Source organism: Pyrus communis, chromosome 3, assembly GCF_963583255.1.
Source record: "Pyrus communis chromosome 3, drPyrComm1.1, whole genome shotgun sequence".
Lineage (NCBI taxonomy): Eukaryota > Viridiplantae > Streptophyta > Magnoliopsida > Rosales > Rosaceae > Pyrus > Pyrus communis.
The window spans coordinates 26,183,541-26,201,096 of NC_084805.1; the positions used below are offsets into that span (position 1 = coordinate 26,183,541).

At 37.5% G+C, this 17,556-nt stretch overlaps 4 protein-coding genes and 1 pseudogene across 4 annotated transcripts; 1 reads left to right on the top strand and 4 right to left on the bottom strand.

The window, feature by feature from the left end:
• The first annotated feature begins 620 nt into the window (after positions 1-620).
• On the top strand, positions 621-4,148 carry LOC137727493 (protopine O-dealkylase-like). Its single transcript, XM_068466345.1, has 4 exons — positions 621-893; positions 1,210-1,454; positions 1,675-1,999; positions 3,789-4,148. Exons 1-4 carry the CDS (start codon positions 621-623, stop codon positions 4,041-4,043), a joined length of 1,098 nt encoding a protein of 365 aa, XP_068322446.1. The 3' UTR covers positions 4,044-4,148.
• Positions 4,149-4,904: 756 nt separating this feature from the next.
• Positions 4,905-7,740, bottom strand: LOC137729219 (eukaryotic translation initiation factor 4E-1). The gene is made up of 5 exons (XM_068468080.1): positions 7,360-7,740; positions 6,133-6,298; positions 5,887-6,012; positions 5,304-5,369; positions 4,905-5,197 (listed from the first exon to the last, which is right to left on the bottom strand). Exons 1-5 carry the CDS (start codon positions 7,653-7,655, stop codon positions 5,147-5,149), a joined length of 705 nt encoding a protein of 234 aa, XP_068324181.1. The 5' UTR covers positions 7,656-7,740; the 3' UTR covers positions 4,905-5,146.
• A 535-nt stretch (positions 7,741-8,275) lies between these two features.
• LOC137728792 (transcription factor GTE12-like) lies at positions 8,276-11,426 on the bottom strand. The gene is made up of 9 exons (XM_068467557.1): positions 10,536-11,426; positions 10,103-10,307; positions 9,961-10,025; positions 9,810-9,870; positions 9,635-9,718; positions 9,409-9,530; positions 9,209-9,275; positions 8,768-8,889; positions 8,276-8,672 (listed from the first exon to the last, which is right to left on the bottom strand). Exons 1-9 carry the CDS (start codon positions 11,286-11,288, stop codon positions 8,430-8,432), a joined length of 1,722 nt encoding a protein of 573 aa, XP_068323658.1. The 5' UTR covers positions 11,289-11,426; the 3' UTR covers positions 8,276-8,429.
• A 1,702-nt stretch (positions 11,427-13,128) lies between these two features.
• On the bottom strand, positions 13,129-14,548 carry LOC137728871 (large ribosomal subunit protein eL42). The gene is made up of 4 exons (XM_068467660.1): positions 14,427-14,548; positions 13,594-13,773; positions 13,390-13,464; positions 13,129-13,303 (listed from the first exon to the last, which is right to left on the bottom strand). Exons 1-4 carry the CDS (start codon positions 14,427-14,429, stop codon positions 13,244-13,246), a joined length of 318 nt encoding a protein of 105 aa, XP_068323761.1. The 5' UTR covers positions 14,430-14,548; the 3' UTR covers positions 13,129-13,243.
• Positions 14,549-15,969: 1,421 nt separating this feature from the next.
• Positions 15,970-17,383, bottom strand: LOC137728516 (bidirectional sugar transporter SWEET2a-like; annotated as a pseudogene).
• Positions 17,384-17,556: the final 173 nt, after the last annotated feature.

The following is a 17,556-nucleotide window of genomic DNA, read 5'->3' on the forward strand; positions in this document are numbered from 1 at the left end:
AGCTAATTTTGATTTTTTAATAACGACTCACAAGCTCATTTTGTATGGTTGAACTCACTTCCCCGGGGAACTTTACAACAGATATGCAGGCAATATATATGGGGATGTTTCGTTTCAAGTAAATTTTTATAGCTAGCATAAAAAGATGTAGATAAAAGAATTTGAGGATAAGTTAACGGCTCGATCTTTCAGAATTACTCATCGAAAAGATAGCAAATGTATGTTTTGTGGCTAACGGAGAGATAAAAGAATTTGAGCTTGAGACCTCTCATATCACAAGATTAAGAGCTAATTAGTAATTACAATATTTCTCTGTTCCAAATTGGTAAAATCACCAAGGAAAAGTTACTATATTTTATTACTGCTTAATGTATCAGTAGTACAATAGCAAATGCATGAAACTAAAGAGGCGTAAATTAACGTCGGCCTTCCAGAAACTTCAAATAGAAACATTAGCCGAAAAAACACAATTATTTGGACCAGGTAAAGGGAACGACACTTCCACTACTATGCCCTAGTTTTTCCTCTCTCAATATTTACAGTTTTTGCCATACGTTTTAGCCTATATAAACAGCAATATATAACTTTGTGGTGTATATACACTTGAGTAGTAAATAAAAATGGCACTATCGCAGCTCCCAGCAGGCTCCCAAAGCTCTAATTCGCTATTCAGCGTACTAGAGATCGCCAAAGAGCCCTTAATCTCAGTCCCACAATGTTACGTGCGTTTGGAACAAGAGCCAACTCCAACTGAACTCTCTGATAGTCATAAGGGCACCTTCCCTTCTATCCCTACTATCGATATGACGAAATTTGTTAACGGAGAAACCTCGGACTTTGCAAGTCAACTAGAAAAACTGCACTCAACTTGCAAAGATTGGGGCATTTTTCAGGTCTAATACTGATCTCTCAAATTTATTGAACTTAAATACTTTTTTCTTAATATGGACACGGATTAGTATGCACTTAATTGTGATATATATCTCCTCAAGACAAGCTAGTATCATTTGGAATTACATGAATTTAATATCCGGTGAACTAAATAAATATGAAAGATTTCATAGTTAAGCATAGCTAGTTAGATATATTGTCTTGTTTTATACGGCCTTTATCTTTTTACTTTCTATTATATGTCTACAATTTATCAAAATAAATTTGGAGAAAAGTAACACATAACCATGATATTGTTATTTATTTATTTATTTACAGTTGGTGAACCATGGAGTTAGCCCTATGCTGTTAGAGAAGCTGAAACATGAGGTTCAAGTGTTCTTTAAGCTTCCCTTGGAAGAGAAAATGAAATATACAATAAGATCAGGTGATTTTGAAGGGTATGGAAACATAGTCAAGACCAAAGACCAAAAGCTTGACTGGGGTGATAGGTTCTATATGATAACCAACCCTATTCATCGAAGAAATCCGTACCTCTTCGCGGAGCTCCCTTCTTCCCTCAGGTCCTTTCTCTGATAAATCTTAAGCACCCGTTTAATAACCATTTTCACTTTTCATTTTTTTAATTTTCAAAAAAAGTGAAAACGAAAACTGAAAACCAAAATAAAAATGGTTGTGAAACGACCCTAAACTTGTATACAATTGTTTTCTCACTTATTCAAACACATGCGCACCCAGTTTTTATGATTTTTTAAATTAACATGTTTTCTTGGTATATACTAGGAATACCTTGGAGTCATACTTTATGGAATTGGATCAACTTGCCATGAGACTTCTTGGGTTTATGGCGAAGGCTCTGAAGATAGAGATGAGTGAGATAGAGGAGTTGTTTGATAAAGATGGGATGCAATCAGTGAGGATGACATACTATCCTCCATGTCCACAACCAGAGCTGGTTGCAGGGCTCACACCTCACTCAGATGCAACTGGGATCACCATCCTCAACCAGCTTAATGGAGACGGTCTCCAAATTAAAAAAGACGGGGTTTGGATGCCTGTCAACTTCCATAAAGATGCTTTTGTGGTGAATGTAGGGGACATCTTTGAGGTTCGTCTTATATATTCGATTAATCCTATACTCATCACACTTTTCACAGTACATTTGTACCACATCTCTAATAGAGGATATGTTAAAAGTAGCATTTTTGTATATATTCTTCTTTCCTCACCCTTCATTTCTGCCCTATATATTCAACCACAAAGTAGTAAAAGATGATAAATGAAAGAGAAAAAGACTACTAAAGCTAACAAACGTGGGATTTTGAATCTCTATACATTCATGTTGGAGTTAATGAAATGAAGTTGTCTATTACTTTAGTATGTACAAGTACTCGGTGCGGTCACATATTTGATCTTTGAATTTGATTCAACAACCTAACTTAATGAAGGAGAATTGTCAGATGAAATTCAACAGTTAAATATGTGTATATATTTTGATACTAAAAAACATCCGTGAAACTAGGGCACAAATCAGGATAAGCCAGCTGAAAGAAAAGTTGAGATTTGCATGTACTAGCTTTATCAATATTATTGAATTGGTATGTAGAATGAGCAAACCACCGTACGTGGAACATTTTATCAGTGGTTTGAAACTGTTGAGTTTGATCAATTAACAATAAAATAAAAACTTTAATCTATCATATTACTATAGTAGTAGGACAATACTTGGGTTCACGTCATAGGTTAAATCATTCTTCTTTCGATGGCAACATGTAATCAATGACGAAGCCACTTTAAGGCCATTGTCCTGAATTTTTTTTCTTATAAACCTCTACTACCATTGATCAATTTTATAATGCCACTTTTAACTTGAATTTGTTTTGTATTGGTTAGTCAAATTAACTTTATCCAAAAAATATAAAGCCTTAATTTTTTACATCAGAAGTTCAAAACTACAATTCTATAATGATATTAGTTGATCATATTCTCTGATTCTTTCCTATATACAATTTTTTTCCTTTGCTTGCAAACTATTATTTTGATTAATTTCTCATTTTTCTCTATTATATCATTTATGAAATCAAGAAGAGAAAAAGTTTGTTTATGTCAAAAAAAAAGAAAAAAAAAACCTTCCAAATTCTCTTATGCCTTATGTTTTTACGAAGGAATGCTTGGTCACTCACATGCGAATTTAATATCAAGAATGAACAATAAATGGATGTGCTTTTAATGTTTTATTATCAACCCTTGATATCAAGTTCAACTGTTGGTCACCAAGTGACTAAAAGAACGAGACTACGTTTCTATATGTATTATGCTCATTTTAGTCTGAAGTGTGCCCCTCTTAACAGGATTTTTTGGCTCCACCACTGCATATAATTGTTTCACTGTATAACTGCCACGTTGTTACTGAAGAAGGAATAACTCTTATATGTAATAAGGGGCCAAACCGTTTGTGTTACCTATTCATTTATGTTATCATATTGCATTTAATCATGGAGAAAATTTTTTAGTGTGCCGGAAATATGGCCCAGTAAACCAAGTATCATAATACAAATGGTTTGAAATTTTTTTTTTTTTCTAAGTATTTAATCACTTGTATTATGAGACTTAGTATACCGAGCTTTGTTCCTGGCACATAGAAAAACATGTCCAGATCATACTAAGGAAAATTTATATTACATTTGAAGAAAAGTGAGATTAAATTAGCATATGAATTGTTATTGACACTTTCAAAATATCATCGAACAATCCTCGCAAGAATATTTTTCTTTCTTAAAATAGAAAGTTTGAAGTACACATAAAATTCTTGAAGTGCAAATAACAATTCTCTTAATTTATTTTAAGTACTATAATTTCTCTTGAACTTGAAATTAAAGGTGTGTAAATGTATGCAGATGCTGAGCAACGGAGTGTACAAAAGCATTGAACACAGGGTAATGGTGAATTCAGAGAAGGAAAGGGTGTCGGTTGCGATGTTCTTCGTCCCTAAATACGAGGCAGAGATTGGGCCACTCAGAAGCTTGGTATCCCCCCAAAACCCACCACTGTTCAAAAGGATTGGGACGGAAAAGTACCTGAACGATTTCTTCTCCCGCCGTAGGCTTGATGGAAAATCGTACTTGGAGCAGATGAAAATCCAAAATGTTTGACTAATGGCTGATCGATCCTATCGATTAGTCATTCATCAAGATATATAGTACTATATGGTGTGACAATAATTAAAGTTGTGCATGTATATTGTATATGCATATGCTTTTCCAAATGAGTGGGGTATTTGATTATATAGTGCCTTCATTTCCTATGTTTCAAGCATGCATGCATGTTATAGCTCCTATTTGGTATGTTGTGTATAATATATGCTTTTGTAAAATTCAAAAAGGAAATAAAATATGTGTTGTTTTTTGTGATGAGTATTGTTCATACAATAGTGCTAGCACTCAAGCGCCAACTAGGTTGTAACTTAGTACAGTGTTATTTACTTGTTTATTCTTGCTTAACAATATTTTTCGTCATCCAACCCATTGATTTTTTAGGTTATCACTAAATGATCATCTTTGCAAAACTTCATTGAAATCAGAAGACGTTTAGTTATCAAATTGTCAAATGCTCGTAATAATAACTCAAGGGTTAGATAATTTTCGATGCGATTGAATTTTGCAGGATGACATACGAATTCATAAAAGACCTAAGGAACAATTTGGATCATGAGATTACCTTATAGAGCGGGCTCAAAGAAGTGGTTTGGACCGTATTAATTAGTTACTAATCAGTAAACACTTGAATACATTCTTCTAATTTTTTTATTGTTTCTTTCTAGTATACCTCTTACTCGAGCTTAAGGGGTTTGTAAATTTGTTTTTTACGTTTTATGAGAGGCCCCTCCTCACTTAAAATTTCTGACTCTGTCACGGCACACTTTTGTACAAAACGAAACCCAGCGCGACTTCGACTTCAAGTACATCCAGTTCTTCGTGTATGTTAGTTATGTGAAGGTTGTTTGGACTTCAGGATGCAAGCAGAACAATTTGTAGGAGGTAAACAACTAAACGAACTGAGTCGTATCGTACTCATCCATCGTACTACATTCACATCTTAAACTGAAAATTTGAAGTCAAGCTTAAAATCTGTAATCGTAAACATACGAGGCCGGCAGAGGGCAGACATTAGTCAGAAGTTACTCTGCAAGCTAGCATAGATTGCTGTTTTTGCAGTTGGAAAGCATTAAGCACTACCAAGAACGGTACTATACACATCAGGCTATGTATTTATTCTTGGCACCTCTCCCAAGTCTCATCGCATCCTCCTGCAAAAACCGGAGCGTATAGGGCATTATTTATTTATGAGGCCTCCAACTTAACAGGAAACTGAATAGAATAACGAACAATATACATAAGAAACAACATCCTTACATGAAATGTGAACCCAATAGTTTCATTGTAGTCCAGAAACCCCTTCCATTGTTTCCCAATGCTCACCTGCAGCAAGAAAGTGGATGTGAGACATCATTGCAACTTTCTTTACTAGAATGCAACTCACTGCTATAAATACAAATAAGTGCATGTAATTTGACGGCGCCATTTTCTCAAAGAAAGACCTGTTCCCACCCTTCGGTGTTTGGACCAGGCGATAAGTCTGGCTCAACAAATTTAAGTTATGTACAAAATTGATTCCTAGAAACTATTTGGCCCAAGTGGCCAAGTAGCTAACTTCTGGCTTTATTGAAAGAGACCTTCTATTTGACTAAAGAGGAGAGCAGTTGAATCGCCAAGGGTCTTGATGGATTTAGGGACGGAAATTGATCAACATAACGAATAATTCTTTCTTTCTTCCTAAATAGACAGGAAATCTTTCCTTCCGCTAAAGCAACAAACCCAAAATGTGATGCTGTGAAAATTCTATCTAATGATACAAAACTTTTAAAATTTTGAACTTTCATGTATGTAATGTGCCTTCGTGCATTACACAACATTCAGGGAGTCAAGCAGCAATTACCTGAGCAGCTTCATTTGTTGCATTCTTGGTCCAAAGAGCTATTTTATCTTGGCTTTTTCTGACATTGACAACTGCTCCACAGATTTCATCTCCATGATCAAACTGTTCTCCTATCATTGCTAGCAACTGGTACCAGAAAATACAAAACAATTAGAGGCCACGCACGCACACACATATGCATACATATGCATGCATATATATATCAATTTACCCACCCTCAAATACCACTTTCAGTTTAGACCATACCGTATACAACCAATAGGTATCAGATTTCCCCCTAGGATAAGGGACAGTCCAGTTTCCTCCATTAGCACACACAGGATCCTCCCACTTTGGCTCAATTTTGTATTTGAAACAATGGAAATCTGTCCCCACAATGAGCTTGCTCGGATGACGTACATTGTTGTAAATGCTGAATGCAAAACAGATATTATGAGCAAATTTGAGTCACCATCAAGAAAAGAGGAACAGCGGCAGACAGCAAGCACAACAACTGCTGGATAATTCGTGCAGTTCCATACAAGTAATTCTCATTACATACAGCTTTTTTAGATAACAACTTTGGATTTAGGTTTCTTTATGAAAAAGGAACAAAAGAGTTTGTCCACGCATACAGTTTATTAGCTCAAAAGAAATACTACCATGCTTGCTTAAATAACATTACTTGGACCAAAAACATCCACACTGATGCATATCGAAGCATTCCAAAGATCTAAGGAAACCCCTTCTAGCAAATTATTTTGATGTTGTTTGTGAAATCAACACATGGATGTAGAAATAGACACATTCAATTCCCCTAATCAACTAGGAGTGAACCCAATGAAATATGATTCATTATAATGAGTCGTGACAAATCGGGGAACCTCTAAAATATCAGTAACACGAGAAAATTAATAGGACAACAGGAAATCAAGAAACAAATGCAACACCAGATTGAACACATGATTTTAAAGGCTAACCATTTTGAGATCTCACTAATCCTGGCAGCACTCATTATTGCAAAATCATCAACGATGCTACAGAAGAGACGCAAGCAGCCGAAATCGACACAAACACCCCAAAACATGTATCTCAAACAGAACGGAGTAACAAATTTACATAACATACAAGAAAAGAAACGAAAACATTGCGGATACTAAGAAAATCTCGAACCTCCATGTGTTATCACAAACTACAGCAAAATCTCGAACCTCCATGGAAAACAATAGAAACCAAAATCTCGAACTTTAACAATGGAGAATGCAAATCATCACTCTAAATCACAGAGCATTCCCGTGAGTTTCATAGTTTCCAATTTCTAGGTTTGCAATCGATACAAAACCAAATCCATTTCCTTTACCAAAAAATGGCCAAATTTGTTCTATCACAAACTACAGCAAGCACATAACAAACGCAAAAGATTCAATCTTTTCTCAGTTTTCCTACTAACCCAACAAAATTAAACCCAAAACCACAGGAAATGAAAGAATTAACCTCCAGAACTCCTCGACGGTAGTGAAGGTGTAGATCGGGCGGATGGAGCTGCCCCAATCCTCCTGCTTGGACTTGGCGGGCTTTGCGGCAGGGCTATCGAACCAGAAGGTCCAGGAGTGCTCCAGGGCGTGAGACTGCGGCGCAATTCCCTTCGAAGGCTTCGACGACGCCGAGTCTTGGTCGCCGACGATCTCTCCTTCTTCGGGCTCGTCGTCATCCTCCCTCGGCTTAGCGTTCGCCTCGGTCTTGGCCTGATCTTCTGAAGCTGAAGTCTTGGGTGCGTCTTCGACCACCATCGTTAGGGTTTGCGGAGGAGTTTCTTGCTGTCTCTTCTTTCCCGACGTTTCTTTTGTGCCAAATGTGAAAGAGTTGCGTTTTTTTGTTAGGGTGATGCTAGGGCGACGTGGAAGTTGTTGAAGATTGGATTGTTAATTAAGGGTTAATTAATGTAATTAAATTATTATTTAAGTATTAATTAATACATTTAATTTTTATTGATAATACATTATTTAGTTTGCAAATTTAATCTATTTAGTATTATTCTAACACTCGATAAATTTTTCTTATCTTATATTTATGTTTCGTCGCGTGACTAAGTTTTAATGGGGGATATAACATTATTGGGTCAACAGCAGCCGATACCCCATATTGGCTCCGGCACTCTAGAGCGGCGTGCGCTGGAACTTCTTTGGTCATCCGGACCTAAGAATTTCTCCAAGTTGTCACCAGCCATCATACTTAAAAGTTGAATCGAACTCTGAACTCATGGAACACGACTTATCCAACCAAACAGCCTAAGAACATTACCGGACCAAAACCGGGGTGGGGTGGGGTGGGCGGGGGAGGGGGGAAGGGAGGGAGGGATGAGGGACAATTTCTTTTTCGTCCTTGGAAGATAGAGAACTATATATATATATATATCATATATACTTGTATTCAGTCAACATGTCCACTACCGGGAAAATTATTTACAACGGTCTCTCTTCCCTCTCAACACTCATACAACACAGACCCGAGTTGGAAAAATAGCGCACGAACAATTTAGCCAAACTGAGCGAAACCAACGTGTATCAGACAATCTCTCCTTCCTCCCCATCCTCGTACAGCATTGATTCATCATCGTCGTCGTCTCCTGAATATTCAGGCTTTACAAATAAACCTAACTGCTCCAAAGGTGATTGGGGATGTGATCCACAGAAACCCCCAGACCTGCGATTAAAGTTGAGAATAGGAGCAAATACGGATAACCCTGTAAATCTTCCAAGTTCCTCTAGGATCTTCAAGCTTGTGTCAACCTCAACTGTTCGCTTCATCTGGACGAGAGATTATATTAAATTAAGACCACAAAGGCGAAAAAAGAGACCACATTCATGCAAGAACCCGTAAAAACTTTAAAACAAAGGTAAACCTTCTCAAGTGCAATTCGAGCTTCTTCTCTTTTTCTTTCCCGTTGCTGCTTCAACTCATTCTCGGCCCTCTTTCGTGTGGCAGCTTCAGCAGCTCTTATTTCAGCTTCGATCCTTGCTTTCTCTGCATTTATATAGTCAGCTTAAGACCGTCAATTATAGGTAGGTGGCAACAAGTTTAACGAGGAGATATTTTCTACGACTCATGTAGTGTAGCGTCTTAAAAAGAAGTAACCATATGATTATTACTAACTGAGATGTTAAAATGATTTTCCACACAGACGGATCATCTACTTAAAAGCGAGCACTTTCTCATTGCCTGCATTTGTGTAAAATAAAGAATCTCCCAACCCAGAATGATGCAGCCGAATAAAGGAAGAAACAAAACTATCATTGCTAGAAAATCAAAACTAGATTCTTTTGGCAAAAAACAAGATATTTACCTTCACGCTGCTTCCTCTCCAATCTTGCCCTTTCCTGCTGCATCTTAAGTGGATCACTTCTGTCATCCTGGATATAAGGAGGAAACACTGGATAAGCAAACTCAAATGCTAAAAAACTATCAAATAACTTAATAAAGTGAAAATGTTCTAACACAGCATCCAACAATCTCTACATGATCTTGCTAAAAAATGAAGCTTACATGATCTACGAGTTTCTGCTGTTGAGCTTTCCAAATAGTGTCTGCAAAGCGGCTCTTTAGCATTGCAGTACGGAGAGCCCTTTTCGGTGACATTTGAACATCAAAATGAGAAGTGCTCCATCCTGAAAGAAATGAGAGAGATCACCAATTCAGTAAGTCCAAATATGCCAAGCTAAAAAGTCAATGCTCAGACTTAAGTTTTGACATTGCTGGTGAATAAACTGACCTTCTCCAGAAGCAGAATCCGATACTGGAGTTGTAAGCCGAGGACTAGAACATATGTTTTCCCCATCCAAAGCACTTACGTCCCCTTCATATTTGCAACATCAATCTGGATCAGATCACTAAAAATAACTAACTGGTTAAATATCCTAATATAACAAGATGCTGCGTCATCTCACCATCAGATTCTGGATCTGATTTGCTCGTCTGGGATGTTGACAAGCTTTTTGCTTGACAATCCTATAATTGAATAAAAAGCTCCAATTACTGCTAAAACATAAAAGTCCTGATGAAGAGTGTCAAGAATAACAGAAACATCGCCATACATACCAGTATGGATACATTAGAATTAGACAAACCATGCTCCCTGCCCATTGACCCTTCAGAAGATTTGTCTGAACCAAATGAATAAAGAAATAAATCCATTGTTCAACTAGATACTATATAGCAGCAAATGAAAAGATCATCTAACCACTTAAGGACGTAAGGGTTGAGTCACTAGAATGCCTGCATTGACATGCAATGTTTCCACATGAACCACATTTTAAGCAACCCAGGCTTGATGGCTGCTTTGCATTAATGCCTGAAGCTTGTTCATAGCCACCATCGGTGCTTGTATTTAAGTACTTTGATGACAATTTGGGCTTAGAATTCAGAGCTGTTTTAGAAACCTCTGCCTACAAACAAAATATACATACATTACTCAGGTAGAAAAGGAAACTGCTCTTTAACAGTGTCAGTCAATAAATAATCTAAAAAATAAAAGTGTACACAGCATTCAAGCCACCATCTATTAGCTGACAGGCTTCAAACTCCAATTTTTTTTTTTTTTTTTTTTTTTTGCAGCAATTCAGTGTGCATTATTTTAAACATAAGAAAATCACAATTTCATGACTATCACTTACCTCAGCATCAGTTGCACCAACAGGGACTCTTACCTTCTCTTCGCATGGAATAGACCTCTTGACCACCAACCTATTTTGCAAGGGAGGAGTGTTGCAGGGATTCTGTCTCACACAAGTTACTTTCTTAATTTGCCCACTAGAAGGTTTCCCAGATTCAACCTTTGAGCTTCCATGACTCAACTTCTCATCTAAAAGACCCCATCTCATCTCAAAAATCCTATTCAGGTTTTCTGCCATATGATGAAACGGATTTCCAGGAGGATTATAGAGCATGGCATTAGAAAAAGTCAGCCTGACATCCCCAGCAAAGGCTTCAGCATTGCAGTACAAATCTTTCTGCAGCTTTGATTTTACCGTGCCCAAATCCATGGGATGAGAGATGATGTGGAAGTAATCAGGGATTCTCAGCTTCACAGGATCAACTGGTTCATTGAAAGGCCAGCTTTCCTTGTTATTCATCAGTGTTTTGAGAATCATTGAGCATTGCACCTTCACACTACGATCAATCTTCATCTTCTTCTCTTTCTGACCCTCAAGATCCCCCGAGCGTTCACGCTTCTTAGAACCCGGAAGTGAAGATATTGACATTGAGCTGACCTCTCTGAGTGAGGCTAGGTGCCCATCGTCACGTGAGTGACTCCTAGAATAATTAGAATCAGCTTCTAATTTTTTCCCGGGATCAGCTTCAATTCTTTTGCAGGCAAATTTAATCTTCAGCTTGTTGCTCGACAACATGGTTTTAGTTGCAATCATTATAACGAACTGCGTGAACTCAGATCAACAAAGCCGGAACTTCAAGTTCTTAGACAAAATTGTATGGCCTCCTAATACGCAATACCACTTGGAAGACCAGCGCCCTCTCACAATAAACCAGTGCCTTCTCACAATAAAGGCATGAAAATCACCACCATGTGCAGTAAAAAACTGCAGAAAATGAGCCGCGAATTATTTTACGAATGTACAACAAGTGCACAACTTAATAGTAACTAATTATACAGTAAAAATTTGAAGAAAACAGAAACACCTAGTATGTAGATAAACCCCTCCACTTTTTTGCAAAAACTTTCAATTGAAGTCTTCAAAATTATCGAATTCAATAACTATAATCAAGGATTGTATCCAAATACAAAATATAAGTAATTTACAGAACTTCAACATCAAATTAACCAAGCATCAAACCTAAGACAAATCTGTTGACTTCCAAACTACCCGAGTACGAAAAATCATGCCATTGACATAACAACGCAACTATGCCCCAAATACAACGTAACTACCAAACCCCCAAAAACATAAAACACCAAAAACTCGCACGCAGATTAATCAAGCCGCCGAAAAAAGAAAAACCCAGAAACCAAAAGCAACAAGGGAGAAAACCCAAATCAAAACTCCAACTAAAAACGTAAAGAAACACATCGGGAAATCATGAGGCCAGGGATCGAAGAAGAACTCACCGAAATCGAGTCAAAAGCAGCGAGCAAAACAACCGAGAGATCGTGCGCCGCGGCGCGAAAGAGAGGGCTTTTCAGCCCCCTCGTGGATGCTGGGATACGATTCGGGACAAGGGTTTAAGAGTGGGAGATTGAGAGGAGGAGTGAGAGGGGGGGGGGGGAGAGAGAGTGACGTGAGGGGTTAGGGCTTTTCTATCGATCTCTCAATACAGCTAGGATTTCTATTTTTATTTTTTATTTTTTATTTTAAATACGCGTAGACTTGACTTGGGTTGGATGGGAATCATGCGATCTTTCTGCGCCATATTTATTCGATTCCCCCTTGCCATTTGGTGAAATTACCTATTTACCATTGGACTTCCCTTGTTTCTCATGGGGTAAGAGTAAGGATGGATTTTTTATTGCCAAATTACCGTAACAATCGAATTGCCAACTGTACTATATTAATTTTGTGTCAATAAGTAATGGCACGATATTTTACCGAACCGAATTTTTTTGGTAAACTATTGATATTTGATACCATTATCATAATATTACCATACCGTACCAAAAAATATAATAATATGTAACTATATATATATCTAATATTTCACTTTTTGAAGTTCAATGCCTCAATCTTTTACAAGTTCAATGCCTCCAAATGCTTCTACATCTCAAGTTTCAAAATTTGATAAATGAATTTCACTTTTTAAGTTTAGTTCCAATTTTCATTTGGTTTGAAACTTTAACTTTTAATTGGATTGTAAGCTTAATTTTCATCATGAATATTGATGCATCGTTTGACTTAATATGTTTGTGAATTGTGAATAATGAATGATAGATGAATTTAAACTACAATGTATAAGATAAGGGTACCAAAAAAAAATTCAGACCCAAAAAGTGGCCCAAAATAAAGTAACAATTATTGTTATCATACCATGTCAACCAAACTATTTGACAATACCGAACTTCGGTATACCAAAAGATGGATACGGTAATAGTAATAAATTTTATCAATCAAAAGTTTGGTATGGTAATTAGTGCCGCAGTTTTGATACGGTAACTGTACCTAACCCACCCCCAGGTTTTGTTAACAAAATAAATTGAAACAGAAAACCACCTGCTAAAAAAATGCAAATTGAAACATAAAAAAATAAGATCAAAGGTGAAGGCTCCAAGTTTAACATTAATCTAACAAAAACTTGAAACAAAAATTCTTCCATATTTGCTTAAAAGCTCCAACAACAAAAGTAACATAACAGTACAGCCAAAACAATGCATTTAAAACAGAGATGTTCCCTTCCCCTTCTTGTCTCCACCGATTTCAAAGTGCTTGCACCTCTGCAGAAAAAAACCAGTGCAACGTTAGACATTATCGAAACTCTAGAGTATAAACAAAACGAAGCAATTTGCACCATAACACTAACCTTGATCGGGTGCTGGGATACATGTTTGCATCCCTGGCACTGGAGCCTCAACACAATCTTCTTTGTAGTCTTGGCCTGTTTATCAATGTCAAAGTCAGCGATGCAACAAATTTAAATTCAAATAACCAGACAGTAGACAAATCAATATCCCAAAAGGACAACCACCAACGAATTAATCTGTTTGGAGTAGAATCAAATGTATACCTTCTTGTGAAAGACTGGCTTTGTCTGTCCACCATAACCAGACTGCTTGCGATCGTAACGACGCTTTCCCTGAGCAGCAAGACTATCCTTGCCCTTCTTGTATTGGGTGACCTTGTGCAAGGTGTGCTTCTTGCACTCCTTGCTCTTGCAGTAGGTCTTCTTAGTCTTGGGAACGTTCACCTGAAAATTTACAATACCGGTTAAGATCCATATGCCAACGAATCAAACCAAAAAGCAAAATAGAAATCGATTATGAAATCCGGTCAAAACCCAGATATATTATGCTTTCACACAGATCAAACAGAACATGAAATATGTAATCTTTTGAGCACATAAACTTTTAAAAGAAATCGAACAGAACAACGGAATAGATAACCGATTACAAATCTGATTAAAACCCAGTTACGTTAAGGTTTCAAACAAATCAAACACAAAAACAAAATTGAAAACAAACTAACAATCCAATGAAAACCCGGGTATAGTAATCATCATAAAAGATAAATTACTAACAAAACGGATTCATGCAATCTGATAAGAACCCAATTTGCAGTGTGAAGCATACGAACAAACTTACTAAACAATAGCAAAGCCCTAAACTATCAACGAAACAGATTAAACCCATAAATTTAAACCGAAAATGAATCATTACAGCTCGTTTAAGCTAAAGAAACCCACAAAATATAATGAAATTGCTACAACCCCTTCCAATCAAATTCACGATTAAATTTCTCAGGAATTATTGCATAAACAGATCCGAAACAAAAACTACGAGAACTAAGCTGTACGTATATCTGTGTTAGTGAAGAAGAAGAGTGAGAGAGAGAGAGACATACCATGGTGGAAGCTGCGGCGTCGATACAGAAATGAGCAGCTGAAGTTTGTTACAAGAACCCTAGAGGGCTTCGGACTGGTTTGCGTTGTATTTTATACTTGATGGGATGGGCTTTTGTTCGGCTACAATTTTTCTCATATTTGAAACGGGCTGGGCTGCCTTTAGTGTTTTATTAAATTGGGCTTTTAATGAAATGTTTGAACGGCTATCATATGTCATTACTAAAGTTCACGATTTTCTTATGTTAAGCCTTATTTGATTTTAGAGTCCCCATTAATACTGCTATCTGGTATTCTTCGACATTTTTTAAGTTTGATTTTCGTGAATGATGTGTCTTTGCTTTATAGCTGCTTAGATGTATTTGTTGGTACAAGGTTTTGTTGGTGTATTTGTTGGTACAATTTTTCAACTTAGATTTTTCTTGCTCATACAGGAAGGACTCGAAATATAAAGCAAGGGTGCTTGGGTGCTTCATGCAAGCAACTTACTCGCTTGAACTTGATAGACTAGGAAACAGACATGGAGATGATGCTGTTGCTCCAAAATGGTGGCTGGGTTTTTCAGTACAAGCTAGTCCAAACCTTGAAAGACGAAGGAGGATCCATCTGCGCGAGCGGACTGTGTTAATGAGACCGGCTTTTGCACCGGCAGCTGTTTTAGTGCTTAGAGGACCAATCGTCAAACGCAAGGTTGTCTTTCTGTTCGTTATTCAGGGTAAAATATGGAGGCTTTGAAGATCAACTTCGAAATGAACTTGGTCTTGTTGATTGGGATAACTCGAAGGGCACGGCAAAGTTAAATGTAGCTTTGGAGGCTTTGAATTCACTTTCACAAAAGTAAGGAGAACGTCTAGGTTCTAACATGCGTTGCAGGCAATTCTTTTGGAGCTGGCTTTGCCTTCCAACTGAGGATGGAATTAGCCAAACAAGAGTGTTTCGCTACCAAGACCAGCTGCGAGCTGCGTTGAGGAAACAAATCCTTTTCCTCCGATACAAATTTTATCAGGCCTCGATAATCTTGGTGTAGGTTTTGGACATGGGTGCCTAATATTTATTCAAAAAAGAGTGACTCTTTGTGCTGCTCTCGTGCCCACCATTCTAAAGAAATAGAAGGAAGCAATGCCCGTCAGGAGAATGTGCATTTTCCAACACCTCTAATATTTGGCAAAGTAGGCGTTGAGGATGTTTGAGACATCAGAGGAAAACCAGAAGTTTATGGCAGCTCACCGGTTAGCGCAGTGGTGGATGGATGATTTGGAACTTCAAACTTTCTCCCCTGAGATCATCAGCAGGAAGTTGACACCGGTCGCCTTAGATCTCCAAAGTTTGAGTGACTAAAACAAAACTTTCTGCAAATTTGAGATGCTATTTTGTTTATTTTCATTAGGAGTTTGCTACTAAGGCCAAGAAGTTATATAGATGCAATGATGTAGACAAAATCAATGCCTTTTCGGCGATCCTACAAACCCAGAATGCAATCTTTCCTCTTGGCAGCTGAAAGAAAACATTTTTCACTTAATTTTACTGTGTTGAGTATTAAGGATGCTAATACGTTCGTCCGGCGTACGAAACTATCAACGGTTCTCTTGAGGAATCTCCGGATATTTTGCTTTAGTAGGAGTATAGAGCCAACTGGACAAGCCCTAAAATTGTTCCAATACCATTTGGGATCTGCATCCAAAGTATCATTTGAAGTGGATCAACACAAGTTCCGAAATTCGGATTTAACATGTTAACATCTTGCTGCAGAAAACAGAACACTTACATAGAGGAAAGGGTCTTTCTTGAACACTCCCTACGCAGAGAAAGAGAGACTCATCAGAAACGTCGCGAGAGAAAGATTGAATGGTATGAGCTCAACACTCCTTGTTTTGATCACCAGTTCATGAAAAAAGGTACACGCGAAACCATATGAGCAAGGATAAATTGCACTGTCCAAAACCTACAAGCGAGAAATTTTACGCGCAAACTTACTATGATAGACAGCAGCGAAGCAAACATTGAGATGAGTGAAGCAACACTCAAGTATTCGACAAACGTTTGCCTCTCATCGTAGTCTAAAAGTCCCAAGCTCACGAAGACAACAAACGCGAACACAACAACAACTGCTGCTATCAATCCTATCATCCTCAGCTGCAAAAGAATTAACATTTTCAAGATACAGTCATGCAAAGTTGTAAAAGCGATTTGATCTCGATAAGAGCAGGTAGATTTGGGAGAAAAGATCACCTTAATCGCTCTTTCGGCATGTGTGATGAACATGCTTAAGTAGACTAACTGGCAAACCGCCCCGATTGAATTGACTGTAGCCACCAGTATAATACCAGTCTTGACTACAGGCATGCCATACCAGGAGCATATCAAGCAATTCAAAAGAGCATATATGTAAGGCAATCCAGAGAATTGTTCTGTTGACATAAACAACACAAAGGCTAAGACATTCCCTGCAGTTGACAAGGATAGGTGTTAGAATGGAAAATAAATTATTTGGCAATCTGAGACATTCTTTTCCTTTTTCTAGATGCATAGCCATGCATTGCCAGCTGATTTTTATGCATCTTTTTTAAAAAGGTGATATTCTAAATTAACTCTTACAGGAAAAGAAGATTCGAACTCGGAAAGTAGCAGGCATATTGTCCTGGTTAACTAGCCTAATCCCATATATGCATCTTAAGTATATGCATTTTCTTCACAAATCAACATTTCAAAAACATTCAATCACCACAACAGTATCTTATAAAGTCATTCAACAGACTTCATAGTTTTGCTTCCTCAAAAACATAAAATTATGAATTTACCCCTGCACCGAAGTCCCGATTTCAATTCCCCCTTCCTCCCGTAACGCTTGTATAAAAAAATGGAAGAAGTGTAGTATGGTGTTTAAATGAAGAAGTGTACCCGCAATGCCGGCTGCAGTACTCCAACCTAAATAAACAGAAGACAATCCAGTCGGCAACATCAATCTATATGAATTATCAAAAACACTGCTCAGAAAATGTATGTCTACTCCACACAACACAGAAGCTCTTCCTCTCTCTTCTCCTTCTCTCTCTCCTCTTTATCTATCTTGTAACTTTGTATATTAATGGTCCAAAAGGGAAGGCTTTTTCTTAATGTATATACTACTACTTA